Source organism: Lepidochelys kempii, chromosome 2, assembly GCF_965140285.1.
Source record: "Lepidochelys kempii isolate rLepKem1 chromosome 2, rLepKem1.hap1, whole genome shotgun sequence".
In the NCBI taxonomy this organism is placed as follows: domain Eukaryota; kingdom Metazoa; phylum Chordata; order Testudines; family Cheloniidae; genus Lepidochelys; species Lepidochelys kempii.
This window is the reverse complement of record NC_136381.1, coordinates 44,203,135-44,226,004: the sequence shown is the minus strand read 5'-3', so window position 1 is coordinate 44,226,004 and position 22,870 is coordinate 44,203,135. Positions and strand designations below refer to the sequence as shown.

General features: G+C 37.7%; 2 protein-coding genes across 5 annotated transcripts in view; one reads left to right on the top strand and one right to left on the bottom strand.

The window, feature by feature from the left end:
• The window catches only part of CIBAR1 (CBY1 interacting BAR domain containing 1), a 38,110-nt gene that overhangs the window by 2,559 nt on the left and 12,681 nt on the right, over positions 1 to 22,870 (top strand). Inside the window, exons 2-8 of one of the 3 annotated variants that reach the window (XM_073330585.2) lie at positions 1,933 to 2,167; positions 8,165 to 8,233; positions 10,198 to 10,299; positions 16,970 to 17,074; positions 18,787 to 18,900; positions 19,581 to 19,641; positions 20,541 to 20,660. In XM_073330585.2, the coding sequence (XP_073186686.2) occupies positions 1,933 to 2,167; positions 8,165 to 8,233; positions 10,198 to 10,299; positions 16,970 to 17,074; positions 18,787 to 18,900; positions 19,581 to 19,641; positions 20,541 to 20,660 (806 nt within the window). The remainder of the gene's footprint in view (positions 1 to 1,932; positions 2,168 to 8,164; positions 8,234 to 10,197; positions 10,300 to 16,969; positions 17,075 to 18,786; positions 18,901 to 19,580; positions 19,642 to 20,540; positions 20,661 to 22,870) is intronic. The other 2 variants (XM_073330584.2, XM_073330586.2) reach the window with 2 other exon arrangements.
• The window catches only part of RBM12B (RNA binding motif protein 12B), a 46,942-nt gene continuing 29,649 nt past the window's right edge, over positions 5,578 to 22,870 (bottom strand). For both annotated transcript variants that reach the window (XR_013635289.1, XR_013635290.1), the window contains 2 exons: positions 20,532 to 20,646; positions 5,578 to 10,071 (listed from right to left, as the gene is read on the bottom strand). The gene's annotated coding sequence lies outside the window, so the exon portion shown is untranslated. The remainder of the gene's footprint in view (positions 10,072 to 20,531; positions 20,647 to 22,870) is intronic.

Sequence of the window (22,870 nt, the reverse complement as noted above, 5' to 3'; positions counted from 1 at the left end):
TTTTGTTTTGTTTAAATAATTCATACTCTTTGTGCTAGATTTTATTTACCTCTTGTGAAAGTTAGAACCATTAAAACTGATCCTGCAATCGACATGAGCAGAGCCCTATACCTGCGCAGAACCCCATAAAAGTCAAGTTGTTTTCTGGTACTATGCCTGCCTCAGTGTCTCGCTGCTGATTTTTGTGGGGTTTATGTTCATATTTTCCTGTTTTAAAATACTTTTTCTCCTTTGTTGCTGTGTGAAAAACTTGCATTAAAACAGGAGAAACAGACTAACAATACAAAAGAAACATTTGAAATGACTATACTCAAACTGTTGTCAATTGAATGAAGTTAAAAAACAAGGGGAAACACTCTTTATTCTTTCAGTTATAGTAAATTAGGTATAACGTTTGTAAGTTTAAAAAAATTCAGACAAGTGAGGCAAGTTTTTTTTAAAAAATTTGATTATGTCCTTTAAGTCACTGAGACTTCTAAAATACTGAATGGTTTTACTTCAAACGATAATAAAAATGGATCTTTACGTAAGTGGTGCAAAGATCCATTTTGTTTGTATTTAGTATTTGTTGTTATGCCTAACAAATTTTTTAAGCTTGCACTTTGAAAAATTGAAATGAGCCTAACTATGAAGTTGGTATTGAGGACTTCAGGGGAAAAAAATGAGTTCCTGAATCTGATAGCCTTTGTTTACTTCTGTAGTTACAGAACTTTACTTTCAAAACCAATGCACACTGGCACTTTTGAGTACATTCCAAGGAAGGATCACTAGACTGTGAATCAGGAGAGATGTGAATCAGGCTTTTGTTCCCAGCTCTGTCACATTCTTGCTGTCTGTGAATTAGGATAAATCAATTCACCACTTTGTGCCCCAGTTTTTCCATCTGTAAAATGGGGATATGGATACGTGGATTCTTTGAAAAATGCTTTGAGAGCTACAGATGAAAAAGGTGTTTCCATCAATCTATTCAAGTTGCAGTGGGGGAGGTTTAGATTGGATACTAGGAAAAACTTTTTCACTAAGAGGGTGGTGAAACACTGGAATGCGTTACCTAGGGAGGTGGTAGAATCTCCTTCCTTAGAGGTTTTTAAGGTCAGGCTTGACAAAGCCCTGGCTGGGATGATTTAACTGGGAATTGGTCCTGCTTGGAGCAGGGGGTTGGACTAGATGACCTTCTGGGGTCCCTTCCAACCCTGATATTCTATGATTCTATGATTCTATAACTTGTTCTACTACCCAATGATAGATAGAGACATTCAGAGACTTGCATGTAAGTTCTAATAATGGTTTAACATTCACACATTAATGTATTGGGGACTTTTTATATTTTAAGAGATTGGGGTGGTTTTGTGGTTAGGGTCCTGGACTAGGACTCAGGAGGCCAGGGTTCAGTTCCTGGTTCTTCCACCGATTTCCTGTCAATCTTGGGCAACTAATTTAAGTGAGACCATTCATGTTTAAATTTAAGCTTGTGTGTAAGTGTCTGCAGTATTGGGGCTTTAATTTCTCTGGGACAGATTTTTAAATGTATGTAGGTGTCTAAAGATGCAGATACATTGCTACTGAGATTTCCAAAGCACCTAACTGCATAGGAGTTTTATGAAGATTTTCTCAAGTATGTGGATGTATCTGGTTTGGGTCTGCAGTTATGGCATTTTTACTTGTTAAAATTCAGTTTAGTGAGTCTTAGGCTGAAATATAAATTTCAGTTATTTATTATTATTTGTCTTTTTTAGATAAGCAAACACCACATCAGAATATTAAGTATAATTTTCCTCTAATAAATTTCCATTTTGCCCAGAAGTAAAATGACCAATTTGAAATATGTTGTTTATGGTATAGTGATGACAGTACTGTCAAACCTATTTAATCTGTATGTATTTTAATCATGTTGGGTTTTTTTCTTGTTTTTCATTTTTCCTTGGTCTCTAGGGACAATCAAACTAGACAAGTACGAGAGGCTGTTTCAAATGTGGAAAAACATTTTGGTGAATTGTGCCAAATATTTGCTGCATATGTACGTAAAACTGCTAGACTACGAGACAAAGCAGACCTTCTAGTAAATGAAATATATGCATATGCAGCTACAGAGACACCAAGCTTAAAACTTGGATTGAAAAATTTTGCAGATGAATTTTCCAAACTTCAAGATTATCGCCAAGCAGAGGTATAGAATTAAAGCTGTGCATGTTGTGCTTGCAAACTTATCTTTTTAATACGATTACCATAATGTATACCTTGCTTCTCTCTTGAGACTGAGGGAAACCACTTTTAAATGCATTAGTAACAAATGCGTTAGGAACAAAGCTAAATAAGCTCCACCAGCTTTCATAGTTTACCCTACTAATGAGCTTTCTGAAGACATAGGCCCCAATTGTGAAATGCCTTACGCACATACTTAACTCCATGCCTTGTGAATAGTCCCTCTGAGTAGCTTCTCACAGGTTTTGAAGAATGAGGGACAGATAACAGGTCTTCAGTGGAGATGAGAAGAGGCAATGGATTTTATTGGGCTATAGATTATGCTTAATAAATATTTGTTTTTTGGTTTTGTGACTCGGGCTGTCTTCTGGAATCTGGAATGATACTGTAAGTCATTTCTTCTGCAAAATCTATTAAATGTTGTTTGTGTTTCTTTTTTCAATGTTAAATTATTATGCTTTGTATTCCCAAAATTAGGCTCCTGAAAAGAATTAACTTTTCATGCGTGAATAGTCTCTTTGATTTCATAGATTCATAGATATTTAGGTCAGAAGGGACCATTATGATCATCTAGTCTGACCTCCTGCACAATGCAGGCCACAGAATTTCACCCACCACTCCTGCGAAAAACCTCTCACCTATGTCTGAGCTGTTGAAGTCCTCAAATCGTGGTTTAAAGACTTCAAGGAGCAGAGAATCCTCCAGCAAGTGACCCGTGCCCCATGCTACAGAGGAAGGCGAAAAACCTCCAGGGCCTCTTCCAATCTGCCCTGGAGGAAAATTCCTTCCCGACCCCAAATATGGCGATCAGCTGAACCCTGAGCATATGGGCAAGATTCACTAGCCAGATACTACAGAAAATTCTTTCTTCGGTAACTCAGATCCCACCCCATCTAATATCCCATCACAGGCCATTGGGCCTATTTACCATGAATATTTAATTACCAAAACCATGTTATCCCATCAGACATCTCCTCCATAAACTTATTGAGTTTAATCTTAAAGCCAGATAGATCTTTTGCCCCCACTGCTTCCCTTGGAAGGCTATTCCAAAACTTCACTCCTTTGAGGGTTAGAAACCTTTGTCTAATTTCAAGTCTAAACTTCCCGGTGGCCAGTTTATATCCATTTGTTCTTGTGTCCACATTGGTACTGAGCTTAAATAATTCCTCTCCCTCTCTGGTATTTATCCCTCTGATATATTTATAGAGAGCAATCATAACTCCCCTCAACCTTCTTTTAGTTAGGCTAAACAAGCCAAGCTCCTTGAGTCTCCTTTCATAAGACAAGTTTTCAATTTCTCGGATCATCCTTCTCTGTACCTGTTCCAGTTTGAATTCATCCTTCTTAAACATGGGAGACCAGAACTTCACACAGTATTCCAGGTGAGGTCTCACCAGTGCCTTGTATAACAGTACTAAAACCTCCTTATCGCTACTGGAAATACCTCACCTGATGCATCCCAAGACCACATTAGTTTTTTTCATGGCCATATCACATTGGCGGCTCATAGTCATCCTAAATCTGTTACTTTCTCAAAGGAGGAGATCAGGTTGGTTTGGCATGATCTGCCTTTTGTAAAACCATGTTGTATTTTGTCCCATTTACCATTGACTTCAATGTCCTTAACTACTTTCTCCTTCAGAATTTTTTCCAAGACCTTGCATACTACAGATGTTAAACTAACAGACCTATAGTTACCTGGATCACTTTTTTTCCCTTTCTTAAAAATAGGAACTATTTTTAACTATGTTAGCAATTCTCCAATCATACGGTACAACCCCTGAGTTTACAGACTCATTAAAAATTCTTGCTAATGGGCTTGCAATTTCATGTGCCAATTCCTTTAATATTCTTGGATGAAGATTATCTGGGCCCCCCGATTTAGTCCCATTAAGCTGTTTGAGTTTTGCTTCTAACTTGACTCACATGAGTCATCCCAAACACATAATTTTTTTTGCAGGATTGGAGCCCTAAGAATAGTTTGACACTGTCCTGAAATAGGCCATTTAACCCAGATGAGTTTGGTTCATGATTTTAAGTTCACTCTAAACAAAGCTTATTCTGATGTTAAAAGGTAACATGCGAAAGAGAAAAAGTGGCCATTTACTTATTGAGATGGGGATGTTCTACATTCATTATAATATGTAAAAAGGCCTTGATGTGTTTTAAAGTTGTTGGTTTTTTGCTCATATTTTGAATTAGAATTTAGGTATTGTTCACTTTGTTATCAGTTATTATAGACAGCTGGAAAATGGGTGAGTTTATGACATCAAATGTATCAAGGCAGTGTTTCCCAAACTTGGGACACTGCTTGTTCAGGGAAAGCCCCGAGCGGGCCGGGCTGGTTTGTTTACCTGCTGCGTCCACAGGTTTGGCTGATCGCGGCTCCCACTGCGGCACCACTTACTGCAGCCCCCAGTGGCCTGGAGCGGCGAATTGCGGCCAGTGGGAACCGCGATCGGCCGAACCTGTGGACGCTTCAGGTAAACAAACCGGCCCGGCCTGCCAGGGGCTTTCCCTGAACAAGTGGCGTCCCAAGTTTTGGGAAATACTGTGTCAAGGAAAAGAGGTGTTGATCCTGAAGTGGGATCTGGAAGGGTCAACCGTGACACTAGCATGGAGCTCCGCTGAATTCAGAGAGTCTCTACACATGTGCAAGAGTCCAGCCACATGAATCTAACTGCAGGATTGGAGCATAATTAGAATGCAATGGATTTTTATTGAGCTTGTTTAAAATTCTGTTTTAAGCTAACACCTATTGAACTAAAATTTTTGGGAGTTTATTAAGGATACCTCTACCCCTTCACTAGAGAGCTCAGAAAGCTCCTACTTCAAATTTGAGTCACCAAGGAGTACTCTAACTGAAAAGGGGAATGCAATCGTTGACCTTCTTGCTATTTTTATAAAGAAAAAAGGAAGTAGAAAAAAACTTTAAAAAACCCAAGAAAGCCTTTCAAGTCATCTGTACACATTAAGAAACAAAAGAAAAAATCATAAATCCCCTTTTTCCTTTTGAAGTTCACCTTTAAGAGGTTCAGCTCTTGTTACTAAGAAAGGGCAATTGAAAATAAAAGTGCTATATCTGGTCCTTTCACTATGTATTTAGGGCCAGATTTTTAAGAGTATTTAGGCATCTAGAGATGCAGATAGGTGCCTAGTGGGATTTTTGGAAGCACATAGATGCCTCGCTCCCATTGATTTCAGTGAGTTAGGCATCTAGGCACTCTTGAGAATCTCATTGTTACAGTTCCCAAGGTAATTGCACTTCTGCCCCCTTCTTGATTTCTTTGAGGAAACCCACTCAGGTCTCTACCTGTCACTTTTCTCGGGGTGGGAAACCACGTTCCTCTCACTCCAGATCAGGGATTTAGGCTGTAATTCCTCCTGCAGTTCACTGTGGTCATCTTAATAAATTGGAGTCTAGTTCAGAACCTGTTGTGCTGTTCTCTTCCTGAGGTAATGACAGGATGGACCAGTGACCAGCCAGCTTGTTTAGAACAAAAGCTTTACGGAGAAACATACTGTAAAACAATAAATAGCGTATTGCATGTTTACCATGTAATACTTCTCTACGATACAGGACCCTGCTCAGTTTCAGGCCTTCAGACCCTTTCTGCAGGGTCTGTCTCTCTTGTGCACAGTGTCATATCAGTTCGTGCATGGAGAGAAAGTGACTCCTCTTCTATATTAGGCTGGTCACTTGATATAATACTTTGTTTGCTGGGCGTCTTGAACCCAGTCAAAACAAGTATAGCCAGTTTCCTCCAGATGGTGATATTTCTCCACTCCAGACATGTTTACCTGTCAAAGGTTTTGCATTAATTCCCCCCGCCCCCGCCTTTAGTTCCTGATAGTTCCTTCATTCAAGCTAGGCAACTTCCCCACAGTCACTAGTGCTTGTCTTGTTTCAGGAAAGAAATTAACCCCTTCGCGCCTGCTGAATAACCATAAAAAGGGAGAAGGGAAACTGTTTTTGTTTTTTGTTTTGTTTTTTTTAATATGCTCAACTATCAGTAGCCCTCCGACTTCTCCACATCCACTAGGCACATTTCTGCATCTTTAGGCACCTAGATACCTTTAAAAATGTGGCCCTTCAGTCAAGCCATTTTCCACCTTTCCAACAATTAATTGGGGTGGGGAGGGAAAAGATAGATTGAGAAAAAGGTAAAAAAGAGAACAGGGAATGGCTACATAAGTTCCATCTCTTGTTATCCATCTGTCTCTCTGTCTCCATTTCCCTTCTCCTCTTTGTGGGCATCAATTTATGCAGCAGCTTTCATATGCATTTTGTCAGAACTAACAAGTAAAATAGCTCATAAGGACTGCTGATTCCATTCATTTTTCCACAACAGCGCCAGGTACTTAAAAAGATTTTGAAGTTCTTTAATTCGTAAAAGTTCGGGGAATATTAGCTTAAGAGCCTTTTAATTTCCGCATGCTGTAGTCATCTAGTGTTGCAGATCTCCAGTTTCAAACCTGGTTTCTTTGATGAGTAAAAAAAGAGGAAGATTAGAAAAACATGCAGAGGATGCGAGGAAAATCAAAAGACAAAAAGCCAGCGAAGAAAAATAATGGGATTTAGCTCTGTAAAGATTAGGATAAACATTTATGGTTCTAAAAAGTCCAGTTCTTAATGCAATGCTTAAATCATGTCGAACTTTGGAACAATTGAGATTATTTATAGTACCCTTTACAGTCCTGTACCTTCTAAAGCAGTTTTTATTTGGATCTGAAGCTTTGTCCATTAATAATAATTAGGAAACAGGTCTTTCCCCAAAATTTCTCTTCCTCTGTGGAATCTAACTTTAACTTGGCTGGCATTTTTTCTTTCATCACAAAATTATCTTTTTAAGATCCCTGGTTTTAAAATCGTTGGTCTGATTTTGTTTGTAATTGTAGAGCTTTACTGGACTTCATTGGAGTTGGAACTTTGTTTTATAAACTGTGTAGCAACAGAGGTCTTTTTATGTTACTTAACAAGTTAATGTGCCCCTATAAAAGAGATGCATATCTATATAAAAGAGAGCATAGTATGATGAAAGGCATAATTGTAAATGAGTGAATAAGGATGACAGTTCATTGATTGTCTGCCAGTGTCACACACTTTATTATTACAGGCACTAGTATGCTATGGGGTAAACGGTTGTTCAGTAAAAAGTCCTTGGCCTCAAAAGCTCACAGGTAGGCAAAACAAAAGGGGTGGTAGAAGCAGAGAGAGAGAGGATAACTTCCATTTTTTGTATGCAGTGATGTTGTAGCTGTTGATCCCAGGATATTAGAGAGCCAATGTGGGTGAGGTAATATCTTTTATTGGGCCAACTTCTGTTTTAAGGTAACAATAAAACAGACACAATATTGTATGACATGCACAGTCATAGCTCCATTACCTGTCTAGCCATTTTCATCTCTTTTTCCATGTAGAAGGTATTAAAACAAAATCTCAAATGTAAATATCTGTGAATGCCTTAATATATGTGCATAATGTTTCTGATTTTTTGAGTACATGGTTTGCTGCTCCCATAGCTTTCAAAAATCTGGAGCTTTGCATCTCTTAAAGCATATTAATGAGCAAACAATTTAAAATCCATAATCTAACATTTAAAAACAAATACATTTATTTTTAATCTCTTAAAAGCTGTAGAATTTAAGAGATTTAACATTGTCTATTTCCAGTAGTCAGTTCTTAGAATTCCCAGCCTAATTTGGTTTAGTGCCATTGAAATAAAAGAAGTTACACTAGGGATTAATCAAGAAAAGTTATTTCTTGATTAGTTTTATTGGTTCTGCTTTTGCCTATATAAATACATGTAATATATATTCAACCTCTGCTTCCACTGTTTCTTCAGTGAATGTGGTTAAAATCCTAGTAGGATAGAATCAACATTACTCTTAAAGCAATCAGTTTTCTAGAAATACATTTAATATGCAGAGGACTTGGATAATTTGACTTTTTTTCCAGGTTGAAAGGCTTGAAGCCAAAGTTGTTGACCCTCTGAAAAGTTACGGGACCATAGTAAAACTTAAAAGGGTAGGTACTATATGGTGTATTTTCTCTCAAAATTTAGTGTATTCTTATAGCCATTTTTGTGAAGCTTGTTAAGTATACCAAATTATTTAAACTTTTCTTATTAAAAATAATTATTACAACAAAAATGTATAGATGTGTAACTCACAACAATACATTGGAATTGCGGCCCGGAACATGTTTGAAGCAGATACGCTTCAGGAAACAGCTGAGAGGAGGGGGTCCAATCCTCTAGAGAACAGTGTCCCGATAGGGGGAGGAAGGACAGAGTGGTTTATAGAGTACATGTAGAATAGTGTGCATGTGCAGCAACTTGCAAAAGCAACAGCACTCCATCATATCACATCGCAGAACTCCAAAATGGCATTCCCTGTAAATTCTGGTATCTTTTTATTTTAAACAGATATGTAAAACTTGTTTGCAAATGCTTTAGGACAACAACTAAATTTCTGGGTATATGAAATAAAGAGACTTTACTGTGTTAATTGAATGAACCCTTCACATTTGAACTAATTTAATTTGAATTAAAACAAGTCTTTGTGTCATCTGGAAACTTTATCAGCTGTGATTTTATATTTACTTCCAAGGCATTGATGAAAATGTTGAATAGCATCAGGCCTAGTCCTGATGCCAGTAGACCCTCACTGAAATACCCCCATTTAGTGATGATTCTCCATTGACAGCTAATTGTTGAGATCTGTCAGGTAGCCAGTTCTTAATCCATTTAACATATGCTCTTTTGATATTGTATAGTGCCAATTTTTAAATCAGAATGTTGTGCAATACTAAGTCAAACACCGTACAAGTCTAATTGTTATATCTACACAGTACCTTTATCAACCAAATGTATAATCTCTTCAAAGAACTAAATAAGGTTTTTTTGACAAGACTTGTTTTCCTTAAAACTATGTTGACTTGCATTAATTGTATTCCTATTCCTAAATTCTTTATTAATTGAATCCCGCATCGGCTTCTGTTCTATTTTGCGAGGAATTGACATCAGGCTAACCAGCCTATAATTCCCTGGATCATCCTATTTGCCTTTTTTGAATATAGGCACAACATTATTATTCTTCCAGTCTCTGGAATTTCCCCAGAATTGCAAGATTTACTAAAAATTAACATCAGTGGGCTACAGATCACCTCAGCTAACTCATCTAGGACTCTTGGGTGCAAGTTATTTAGGCCAGCTGATTGAAAAATGTTTATCCTGAGTAGATATTGTCTAACATCCTCCTCAGTTACTAATGGACTGTAAAGTAGTTCATTTTCATATGATATGAGTACATCATCCTGCTTCTTTCCAAATACAGAACAGAAATATTTATTGAGCACCTTTGCCTTTTCTGCATCATTAATAAAATTCTACCATTTTAATCTAGTAGTGGGCCTATAACATTGCTAGGCTCTCTTTGTTCCTAATGTATTTTAAAACTCTAGTCCTGCCCGCTGTGGATTTTCCCTGATGTTTTTAGCTTCCCTTATCAATCTTCTGCACTTCATACTTCTAATTTATATTGATTGCTATTTCTCCTTTTTCCATTTGTTATATATATATTGCTTTTTTATTTCTAAATGCTGGCTACACTTTGCCACTGAACCAGCATGGGCTTTTAGCCATAGTCGACCTCTTTCTTGATTGTAGAATTGTGGCTTTTTGCCCATCTAATAAACTCTTCTTTAAGAACTCCTGATTTTTGTTCACATTTTTCCCTCCAAAAATTTAAAAGATGGCACACGCAGCCTGGGGCCCAATCCTGCAAGGCGCTGAGCACCTTCAGTGCGCATTGATCTCTTTTTCAGGAAGTGCTCATCATTTCACAGGATTAGTCCATAAAAACCTGGTTTGATTTAGAGCAAAAAATTTTGTGTAAGTTTTCTGGACAACTCATAAATGCAAACAAATGTATTTCATATGCCCTTAGCTCTATTTCAGCATATACAGAATGGTATAAATATATTTGCAGGATGATCTCAAAGCAACTTTAACAGCAAAGAATCGAGAGGCTAAGCAGTTATCTCAACTGGAAAGGACACGTCAGAGGAATCCATCAGATCGACACATTATTGTATCCTTTCTGTTACTAATGAATATAAGAAGTAATTGATTCTCCAGTAATTAAAAATATTGTATTTAGAAAAAGATGTGAAAGCAATTGTCTTTAAAGTGATTATTTCATACATTGATCATGAATCACAAATTCTTTATACTATATTTTGAGACAGCTAATTGGCTATAGCTTATAATATTTGCTATAGTAGCATTTATTTAACAAAAAGTACCTGAGAGTATCTGGCATGTGTTCAGTCACCATATTCACATTTTCAATTTTTCCCCATTTTTCTATCATTGATAGTAGGTTTAAATATCTGTTGTATATGGTATCTGAGGGTTATGGAAAGATTATATCCTATTGTGAGTGATAAGTCTTTAGAAAGTAATTGTGGGACAAACTTTCTCCATATGTTTTGTTTAATTTTAGCGTTGTTTCCATTATTTTGTCTCCTTACCATTCTGGCAATTATATTGATCTTTCCTGCAGCCATAGAGACATGAACTTCCCCCTGAGTTGCTGTTGATGTTGCTCAGTGAGGCTGATTGGGGTGGGGAAATCTGTAGTCTACCAACTCAGACCCATTTTAGGCACTAAGGCGTAACCCATCGTCTAGAAAAACTTCATTGCTACCACTAGTTAGGTACATATCTGGTGGTCATCACCAGGGTGGATGTAGATTCTGGAAATGGTACTGTTTTTTCTATATCACATAATGTTTAAACATTATTGGCATCCAAACGGAAAAAAATCATAAAATCACAAAAAGGGCCCTAACTCAAAGAAACAGTCTAATTTTGACCAAAATTGGTAGAAAACTTCTAAATACAATTGATAATGCAGCTATGTACTCAAAAATAGTACTGTTTTAGAAAGTTTGGGAAATATTTAGCCCCAGGTGATATACTTTATGCATTTTTCCATACTTTTTTGCCTTTGTTTAAAGCAAGTCTGTTGCATATAATGGTATGAGCTTGTTTGTACCATGTAATACATCAAAATATTTGACATTATTTTTAGAATGGACTGATTTGAGAAGGGATTGGGGTTTTTTTGCCTGCTATTTGTATGAAGTTGTGCAGATAAGAAGACCCCTACCTCCTAATTATAAAATGTTATCAATATTTAAAATGCCATGGCAGACTTCATAACCAGCACCCAATCACTCTGCCAGCTCACAGACACTGATGTTACCCAAGGAAAAAATTGTTCAAATATGCTTCTGGGAAAACTATATAATGGATTTTGTCCAACTATTGATGGATTACATAGAGGCAAAGAGAGATAACAGGTTCATGGAGCTTGACACATTCACAGAGATGATTCCACTTGACTTCCAGTGTGGTCATGTGAATTTTGCTATATGGGGTTGTGTAAATGTAGCAGAAGACATGTTATACCAATAAAATAAAAACCAGCAGGATCTTATTAAAGGTAAAAAGGCAAAATACCACATTTATTGTGAATACAGAAAGAATCATAGTAAGCAGTTAGTTATAGCTATAACATTCCATTCAATCTCATATTTATTCACACATTCATTCCTACAAACACACACACACAGGTTCTGCAAGATTGTTATCATAGTAAACCGTTAGTTATAGCTATAACATTCCATTCAATCTCATATTTATTCACACATTCATTCATACACACACACACAGAGGTTCTGCAAGGTTATCATCATAGTTACCAGCCTTAGAGTTGCTCATGCCAAGCCACTGGCCAGGTGGCCTGGACATGTGGAGGGAGCAGGGCCTTGTCAGATGCTCATCTGATGCTCCTGGAAGTTGGTTTGCAGAATCAGACCCCAAAGTTCTCACTTTCTAGAGTCCATAGGAGTTTCTTCCTATGCCAGTCTATGGGAATTGCTTCATCATGCTGTTGCTGAATCAATCAGCAGATAGCACATTCCTGACGGCTCTGTGCTGCTAGATGTTATCTTGTTCTTTGGTTCTCCCATTCTTGAGGCTGTTGGGTGGATTCCAGTCTGCCCCCCAGAGGTCCTCTAGTTATTTCCACTTGATGCCTTCTTCAGCCGATGGACACTGGATTCTTAGGCTGGCACCTCCCTGATTATTCAGTTATTATCCACACCAAGCATCCATCCACATACATCCTCTATCTCTATTTTAATCACAATTGTTAATACAACAAAAGGGCGGGGAGTCTCTGGGTGCTGTTTCTGTTGTTACAGAGTATTGCTTTGAGTCTCTCTCTGTGTGAATTGCTTTGAGAACAGACTCTGTCTTAGAATGTACTAATGCAATTAGCAACTTGCAAGTTTCACACATAGAGGGAGAGAAACAGTACCAAAAACCAAGAGACCTCTTAATTAGTAATACCCTGGAATTTAAACTATGGGGAATCAAACTCATTTGTGATTTTAATACAGAACTTCTTTAATATGATCCAACAGACAGAGTTCTGGAGGAGGAGAAGCCAGATACATATCATGCCTTAGTTGACAGTCTAGGAGCAGTAGACCGGACTGCCTGACCCTTCAGTGGTATATGGCATGGTGTGGCCATTTGAGCAATCTCTCAACAAGGATTATGGGAAGCATCCACATCTTTGCACAGAAGCTAAGACTCTGACCAAGTGTTACTTGACTCATTAATAGCTATGACAAAACAAATGTGTGGAATGCAGCCTTCAACGGCAGATCTCCACAAAGAAACAACCATAGAGTGCATGACTGCTGATGAAAATGTCCAAGATACTACAAAAGTTGTGACTGAAAGAATGACAGATCCTTTTAGTACTGAACCTGGAACTAGCCAAGACAGCAGACAGCCACTTGTGTACATTGCAATGTCTACTGTGGCTCCACCTGAAATTGCAAAAAGTTTGGCCATAATAAGAGGGAACGGGATAAAATAAATGAAGTGGTTTGTAACCAGTCGAGTGCAAAGGGATGAGGTAGACCACCTTGATGCCATAAAAAAATATAATCTCAAATCTCAACAAACCAATTGAGCATCTGAAGCAGACAGCACAAGCAATAACTATTGTCAGACATTCAGTAAGCTAACTGCGCTTGCCAAGTCCAGAGATGTTGATATCCAGGGTTTGTTGAAGTATGAGTTGGCACCTCTCCCACTTTCCTACTTCAATTTGGATGGATCTCTAAGAAAGACCCAAAAGAGCAACACACCCTCTTGGCTGGATTAAAATCTGTCAATGATTGAGCTATTATCAGCCAATGAGCCAACATTAGCTATTTATTGACCTCATGATGCTTCTGCAGATGGTGTACACTGATACTGCCAAGTGCAAAACTTTTGGGGAGCTGTCTGATCAGCTGCTGAACATTACCCTTTGATTAAAATGTCAAGACACTGCTCTTGTTGGTGACAAGCATGCAAATGAAGAATCAGTCATCTGGTGAGAGAGACCTCAGGGGGAATGTCCAGATGCAAGAAGTTTGGAACCCCGCTGTGTTAATATCATTACTAAAGCAATTCTTGAAGATTATATCAAATTCAAAGAATAAATCAGACATTACAGAATTTCTTCTCTATGACTGAATTATGAAGTATGAACAGAGATTGTTACCTGGTTGTGAAGTATACCTGGTTGTGAAGTATACCTGCTAGATTTTTATGATATCTCACAAGCAGTAAAAGTAGCATCTGGTAACCATTCTGCAATACCAGAACTCAAGGCAGATCACAAGGAAGCAGATTCACACATGTTCTTGCACGTTGCTCATGCAAAGCAAACACTCAGTAAATAGGGTGCTAATGTGGAGCTTAGATCCAGATGTTGCATCTATGTGCCCAAGATATTGCTCTACTCTTGGGGAAAATGAATTCTCTTTCAAAACTGGTGTTGGCCAAAAGAAGAGATTCATTCCCATGGACAGAGTGGCTATGGAGCTGGGAATGGAAATGTCTTACACTGCCAAACATTCATGCTGTCAGTGGATGTAATTCTACTTCAGCTTTCATGTACAAAAAGATGACTGAAGACAAAAATTGAGCACCCAGGGTGCAGCTCAGATAGGCTGCCTCTCTCTCCTCCTCTATGGCTCCATGGTATCTTTATTGTACTGTGATAAGAAGCAAACATCTCTGGATAAAACAAGTGAGAAATTGCCACCAACAATGGTCTCCTTCAGGTAGCAGCTGAAACATGCAAGTTATCAGTAATACAGATCGAATCATACAACAGTTCAGTATTTTTAAGTATCACCTGTCAAAAATGGAGGGGTGATATTTAGCCCAGAACATCTTGTTTCTAACATGATGGTGCTGCAACCTGCTCCAGAAACTATCCTCACCTTTGTGCAATATGAGTGTGAGAGTACTTGTGAGACAAGGCGATGGAAATGCTGTAGGGAAGATTTGGTGTACTCCGATACATGGTACTGTGACAGTGACAAGTGTAGCAAGAGGGTATTGAGCTCTTCAGACAGATTCTGAGGGAGAATAGTAATGTTTCAACTATCTGTAAATTACTGTGGCTATTTTTATGAGGTTAAAGAGTGTTGCATTAGACATTCAGTAGCTCATAATTATGTGTAGGGTTATATAAGAGTGCATGGTTATGCTTCATTATTCACATTATCTATTCATACAAGACATTCTACAGCTCTTCTACTAAGAGTCATTACTTCTATAAATAGTTTACATGTATTGTCATATTCGATGATGGTAAGAAGATAAGTACAGATGTACCATGAGTGCTTTAGACTTATGTCTGCAGCTGAGCAGATAACATCAAAAATATTTTTGTTTTATAATTATCTGTATAACTTCATAAAAATAGCAGACAAACTTTTCTCAAATCAACCCCTTCTACAAATGACAAATATTTTGATGTATCAAATGGTACAAACAAGCTCATATTGTTATGTGACTACAGACTTTTGCTTTAACTGAAGGCAAAAAAGTATGGGGAAAATGCATACAATATATCACCTAGGGCTAAATATTTCCCAAACTTTTCAAAACAGTACTATTTGAGTACATAATTGCATTATCAATTGTATTTAGAAGCTTTCTGCCAATTTTGGTCAAAATTAAAGAGTTTCTTTGAGTTTTGGCCCTTTTTGTGATTTGATTATTTTTTTCAGATTGATGTCTGATAATGATTAAACATTATGTGATAAAGAAAAACTATACCACTTCCAGCAACTGTCTGCCCTGGTGATGATCACCAGATATGTGCCTAACATGTAGTAACAATGAAATTTTTCTATCAGATGGGTTACCCTAACTCATTAATAAGACCGCTTTTTAACTCTTAACTGGTAGACTACTATAAAATCGTTAGTGGAATAGGCTGATAGAACTGCTCTCCCCTCCAGAAGACTGCTGATTACCTTCATCATAATATTCCATTCTATATTTTAAGTATACACAAGCGTGCATTTCTGCTATAGCATATTTGTGACACACTCCCAGAAGGAACATTCACTGTTACTGGGTATTTTTGATATATCAAATATTTCACACATGAACATACATAATGTATTAAAGATAGACATTGTAGATAAAAATATTTTTTATGTAAGCATATTGTTTTTTACCAAAGATTACATGTAACAGTTGTACTGTAAATATTTTACTTTCATTTTCATAAAAAATATTTTCCTTTATTAATAATTTCAGTCACAGGTGCATGTTGTGTTTCTGAAGAGGAAACATCAAAATAAAATCTTTTAATTATTTAATTTCAAACTATGCATATTTTAGTATTCTGTTGTATCACAACACTCTGTTTTTCCTAAGAGATTAGTATATAAAATATGTCCATATCTATTTAAAGTGGATCAAGAATAACATTCTATTACTATGACCATAATATAATTAACATTACAGTATCTACTACTTACTAAATACCAGTAGTGACAGAACTGTATCAGACAAATATGATATGCCAAAAGCTCTCTATTGCAGTGCATTATGGGAGGATTCAGGAAAACAATTAGGCACATACTTAATGATTTGCTGAACAGGGAGGGTGTTACTCATGCTTAAAATTAAGATAGTGCTAAGAACTTTGCTGAACTGGAGCCTAAAGGAGGAGATGAAGATGACGTACGTTTATTTATTACTAATTCCATAGAGCAGTGGTGAGCAACCTGCGGGCCGCATGCAGCCCGTCAGGGTAATCCGCTGGTGGGCCGCAAGACAGTTTGTTTACACTAACTGGCCGCAGGCACGGCCGCCCGCAGCTCCCATGGCCGCGGTTCGCCGTTCCCGGCCAATGGGAGCTGTGGGAAGTGGTGCAGGCAGCAGGGACGTGCTGGCCGCTGCTTCCCGCATCTCCCGTTGGCTGGGAACAGCAAACTGCGGTCACTAGGAGCTGCAGGTGGTTGTGCCTGCAGACGGTCAGTGTAAACGAACTGTCTCACGGACCGCCAGCGGATTACCCTGACGGGCCACATGTGGGTTGCCCACCATTGCTTTAGAGACTCACTTTGCTTAGCATACTTTTTTACACCAGGATTTATAGTTCATGTTCTCTAAATTTTAGGTTTTTTCTTGTACAACTCTTTAAAAATTCTTCTAAAGGGCTCTACATCAGTGTAAGTGATATTAATGTCCAACTCACAAGAAGTCTAAACTATAATAACTTGCATGTGTAGGACAGCCTAATGGTTTCTAAAGTAAAGTACACAACTTTTTAAATATCAATTCAAGGAATAACATCTTTATCTGGTTATATTTCTAAGGCTGAAAGTGATCTACAGAGAGCTTCGATGGATGCAACTCGAACAAGTCGGCAGTTGGAGGAAACCATTGACAATTTTGAGAAACAGAAAATAAAGGACATAAAGGTGTGCATGTAAAAATATATAGAGAGAGTGTGAGTGAGTTCGGGTGACCACAGGAAGTGTGAAAAAGTGGGACAGGATGAGGGGTAATAGATGCCTATATTGGACACAGCCCCAAATATCAGGACTGTCCCTACAAAATTGGGACATCTGGTCACCCTATATATAGTTCACATTTAAATTTATGGCATCACTCTTGATATGTCAAAATGGTTTTAGTTACTGTTTGGCAAGATTAGGCAACACCTCCAGTTCACGTGAGTTGTGCACAAATACAAATTGGTGCAAATACTGTGATATTCACAACTATTTCAATACCCAAATAACATTACACACACAAACATCAACTAGTTATTCTTCATTTCATTTGGATACAATATTAACTGTTGCCTTAAAATGTCATTTAGTGTCTCACTGAACTGTTAAACAGCTACCATATCTATCTAATCTACCTATCTGTCATTTTCCTCTTTGGTGCCTGTCATATATGTCACTAGTCAACTGTTCACTAGGAATTAAAATGGTATATGAAGTGGGAACAGGATAATCAGGGGTTCTCAAACTGGGGTCATGACCCCTCAGGGAGTCACGAGGCTATTACATGGTGGGTCACGAGCTGTCAGCCTCCCCCTCTCCCAAACCCTGCTTCACCTCCAGCATTTATAATAGTGTTTAAATATAAAAAATGTGTTTTTAATTTACAAGGGAGTTGTACTCATAGGCTTGCTGTGTGAAAGGGGTCACCAGTATAAAAGTTTGAGAACCACTGGGATAGATAGTGTTTGTCAAGCTACCACCAGACTTAGGGGTTAATAGCTAGAATTAAAGTCCAACTTTTAAAAAAAAAAATGCATTGAACAATTTTGCTGTTGTGTTCTAGGATGTCAATGATATAATTCTGATACAGTTTTTGTGTGTTTGAAGCAGGAGTGTACTTTTGTCATAAGAACAGGAGTACTTGTGGCACCTTAGAGACTAACAAATTTATTTGAGCATAAGCTTTCGTGAGCTACAGCCAACTTCATCGGATGCATTCAGTGGAAAATACAGTGGGGATATTTTATATACACAGAGAATATGAAACAATAGGTGTTACCATACACGCTATAACGAGAGTGATCAGTTAAGGTGAGCTATTACCAGCAGGAGAGGAAAAAAAACCTTTTGTAGTGATAATCAAGATGGGCCATTTCCAGCAGTTGACAAGAACGTGTGAGGAACAGTAGGGGGGAAAAATAAACATGGGGAAAGAGTTTTACTTTGTGTAATGACACATCCACTCCCAGTCTTTATTCAAGCCTAATTTAATGGTGTCCAGTTTGCAAATTAATTCCATCTCCCCATGTTTATTTTTCCCCCCTACTGTTCCTCACATGTTCTTGTCAACTGCTGGAAATGGCCCATCTTGATTATCACTACAAAAGGTTTTTTTTCTTTCCTGCTGGTAATAGCTCACCTTAACTGATTACTCTCGCTATAGCGTGTATGATAACACCCATAGTTTCATGTTCTCTGTGTATATAAAATCGTCCTGTATTTTCCACTGCATGCATCTGATGAAGTGGGCTGTAGCCCACGAAAGCTTATGCTCAAATAAATTTGTTAGTCTGTATCCACAAAAAGAAGATTAATGCGGCTGCTACTCTGATACTTTTGTCATGTAAATTAATATACCTGCATACAAATAAAACCTTTCTCTTTTAATTAATTTTTAGAGCATATTTTCTGAATTTATTACTATTGAAATGTTATTCCATGGAAAAGCTTTAGAGATTTACACTGCTGCTTACCAAAATATACACAATATTGATGAGAATGACGATTTAGAGGTAAGAGCAATCAACATTCTTTTTTTATTATTTACGGACAAGGACAAGTTGCACACTGGATCTACAAATGTTGACTAAATCAGAAAATGCAAAGGACCAATTCTCATTTACACTAAGGCCCCCTTTACACTACTCCAGCTGTGTAAAAGTGCCTTAAAGTGGGTATAGATTCATATACAGATTTTTAAGCCATTGTTATCCTCTCATCTAATCCTCTGAATAACACAGGTCATTAGGACTTCCTTAGCTCCTGCTTCAAGTCCAATAGCTGTGGTTGAATGCTAAAGTATTTCTTTTAGAAAAATATCCAATTCTGATTGATTAAAAAATGTCCATTGATGAAGAATCCACCACAACCCTTGGTAAATTGTTTCAATGGTTAATTACTCTCACTGTTAAAAATGTGTACCTTATTTCGAGTCTCAATTTGTCTAGCTTCAATTTCCAGCCATTGGATTTTATTATACCTTTGTCTGCTAGATTGAAGAGCCCATTATTTAAATATTTGTTCCCCATGTAGATACTTATAGAATGTAACTAAGTCACCCCTTAGCCTTCTATTTTATAAACTAAATAGATTAAGCTCCTTGAGTCTCTTATTAGAAGACACATTTTCCAATCCTGTAATTATATTTGTGGCTCTTTTCTGAACCTTCTTCAATTTTTCAACATCCTTGAAGTGTGGACACCAGAACTGGACACAGTATTCCAGTAGCAGTTGCACCATTACCAAATACAGAGGTAATATAACCTCCCTACTCCTACTAGACATTCCCGTTTGTAAATCCAGAGATTGCATTAGCCCTTCTAGCCACAGCATCACAGTGGGAGCTCAAATTCATATGATTATCCACTAGGACCCCCCAAGTTTATTTCAGAGTCACTGCTTCTAAGAATAGAGTCCCACATTCTGTAAGTATGATGTACATTCTTTCTATCTATGTGGTATGACCTTATATTTGGCTGTATTGAAATGTATATTGTTTGCTTGCACCCACTTTAGCAAGCAAGTCAGATTATTCTCTATCAGTGAGCTGTCCTCTTCATTATTTACCACTCCCTTATCGTGTGTTTTCTGCAAACTTTATCAGTAATTTTCCCCCCAAGGTCATTGATAAAAATATATAATGTAGGCCCAAGAACTGATCCCTGCAGGACTTCACTAGAAATGCTTGATGACGATTCCCCATTCATAATGACATTTGAGACCTATCATTTGGCCAGTTTTTAATCAATTTAATGTGTATCATTCCAGTTTCTCAATTAAAATGTCATGTGGTACCAAGTCAAACACCTTACAGAAGTCTGAGTATATTACATCAACAATGTTACTTTTATCAACTTAATTTGTAATCTCATCAAAAAATGATCAAGTTAATTTGCCAAGGTCTATCTTCCGTAAAACCATGTTGAATGGTATTAATTATATAGCATACTATCTAATAGTCTATACTATAGATTAAGTATAGATTGAATTATTCTCTCTGTTCCAGAGTTGGTCTCTTTAAATCAGGATTGGGAGGGTGAGATTGTATTGGCACTGTCCAATGCTGTACTTGTGTTAGAGCTTCAGTCTCTTGGGCTGTTAGTCTGGCATTTATAGCATGGCACTAAAGTCACTGCCATTTTACCTTGAACAGGTTTTTCGGAGTTCACTGTATCCACCAGACTATCAGTCTCGTTTAGACATAGTCCGTGCAAATTCAAAGTCCCCCCTTCAAAGAACTGGTTCATCAAAATTTTCATCTGGAATAATACAGGTAAGATAGAAAACATGAATGTTAGGTTCAAGGTTCATTTCAGAAGATGTGATAAATTAGAGACAGTATCTCAGGAGCATAGTCTCAGGTGATGTAAATTGTCATAAACCCACTGACTTTAATGGGCCTTTGACAAATTACACCATCTGAGGATGGAGGAGGTTCATTCCAGATACATTCAGTGAACATTTTAATTTTGTATCTTGTACCTAGGTATTATAATAACCTTGTTAAAACTGACTAGGATTTGCATACAATAGTAAATACTCTACTATAAACTATTTTATACAAAAAAGGAAAAATTGGTTAGGGACGTGTCAGAAACAAAGTTCTTCCAACACTTGGGTGATAGAAGAATAAAATAGATAAAACATTTTTCTCTTCTTAATTTTAGAATACTAACTTTGTAAAATGATTTTGTAGGAAATAAAAACTGGTGGTTGTTGCGTATGAGTTGTGGAGAAGAATTCTGTAGAAAGTTTTTTAAATATTTATTTCATTTTAGAAGAGCCAGCTTTATTGCAGTGACTTTTTAGGAAATGTAAACTGACTGTGATAAGAATAAGATACAGAAATTGGGTAGGATACAGTTGTCAATATTAATGATTGCAGCAAGAATGCATTCCACTTAAGGATAAATATATCAAGATGGGTAAAATGATCTAGTATGGATGAACAGGGAGATTTTATAGTATATTTTAAAATGTGTCCAATAAATTGAAAAAATATGAAGAGGGAGATGATAATGGAGAAATAAAAAAAAGTGAAGTCATGCAAAAGTTCTTGACAATATTGGAAGAAATAAAATGTCTAAAAATATACCATAATAGAGCAAAAAAGGAGAGTAAGAAGAAAAGGTATCTTGCAAACAAAATAGTCACAGGTTGTGAGAAATTGAACAACATTTCAAAATCTCTAAAATGAAATGTTTCAGGACTGTGATCAGTAGTAAGCAAGCTATCAGGCTTTTGGCTCTCATGTTGCATTTTATGGAGCAGTCTAGTAATAGGAGCTTTTTAAAGACACAGTGACATTCTTTGAGTGGCCTCTGCACATTCTCACTCTTGAACTGCTTCAACAGTGTAGTTTGGACCAGTGGAACCTTCTAATAAAAGTGCTCATTAGAGCACTCTCATGCTCCATGCTCCTCTCCTTGTGGCTCTGAAGATTTGAGGGCAGAGCTATAAAAGAGGCATGGTGTGATGATTGCTTCTGTTTTTTCCAAGTATGCTAGCAGATGGACCAGAACACTTGTCAGGTCCTTGCACCCCCAATTCAAAGGAACATATTGTTCCCAGTGTCATCACCTTCTTAGTTTAGCTAGACGTTAGTTCTTTTTTTCTTGTCTTCTTTTTTTGAGGGGTTTTTGATTAAGAACCTTAGTGCCCTGGCACAGGTCCTTGTTTCTAGTATGTTGGAAACAAAGACAAAGAAATCAGGGTTCAAAGGTGGGTTTCTTTCCCTGCTGCTTTTCCTGCTTTGGATACACATGTGTTATCTGACCTGTTTGAGGAAATGTCATTCACCTTCTCTTTGCTCTATGTGCACCACCTTCACCCCTACGGCCAGAAAGGAGTTGCATTTGCCTCCAGCCTATGTTATTGCCGGAAGCGTTAGCACCTAAATCTTTCAGTTCTAGAAACCCAGGGATCTGCAAGGGCTGGGAGACCAGCCTCAGGTTTGGCCCCCAAGGTGGTCAAAAATTCCAGGAAAGTCCTAGTGTAGGTATCTGCCTCTTTGACTGGAGTCAGACCTAAGGTACCAGTCACTGTGAATCCATAAGCTCAGAGGTGACACCACTGCTGAAAAAGCTAATTCTCGAGAGCATATCTCTAAGGAACTGATATGTCTGGTTCCATGCACTAAATTGCAAAAGTGTCCCCATAAGGCTTCAGCCTTGGAAGTCAGAGCCACAACAAAGAGTGGGTTATAGAGGGCCAAGACCAAATTACAGATCTGTACTCTGGTCTGGATCAGAGGCCATTGGTTCTATACTTGAAACTTCATTGTGAGCCTGATGAGGCACCTGATGCTTCTTGTGAGCCACCAAGTTCCTACTGGAGGATCCACTGTTAATAGGGTGACTCAGTAACATTGTGGTGCAGGTATCAAGCCCCTGGAACACCCTCATTCAGATCATAGAATCATAGAATATCAGGGTTGGAAGGGACCTCTGGAGGTCATCTAGTCCAACCCCCTGCTCAAAGCAG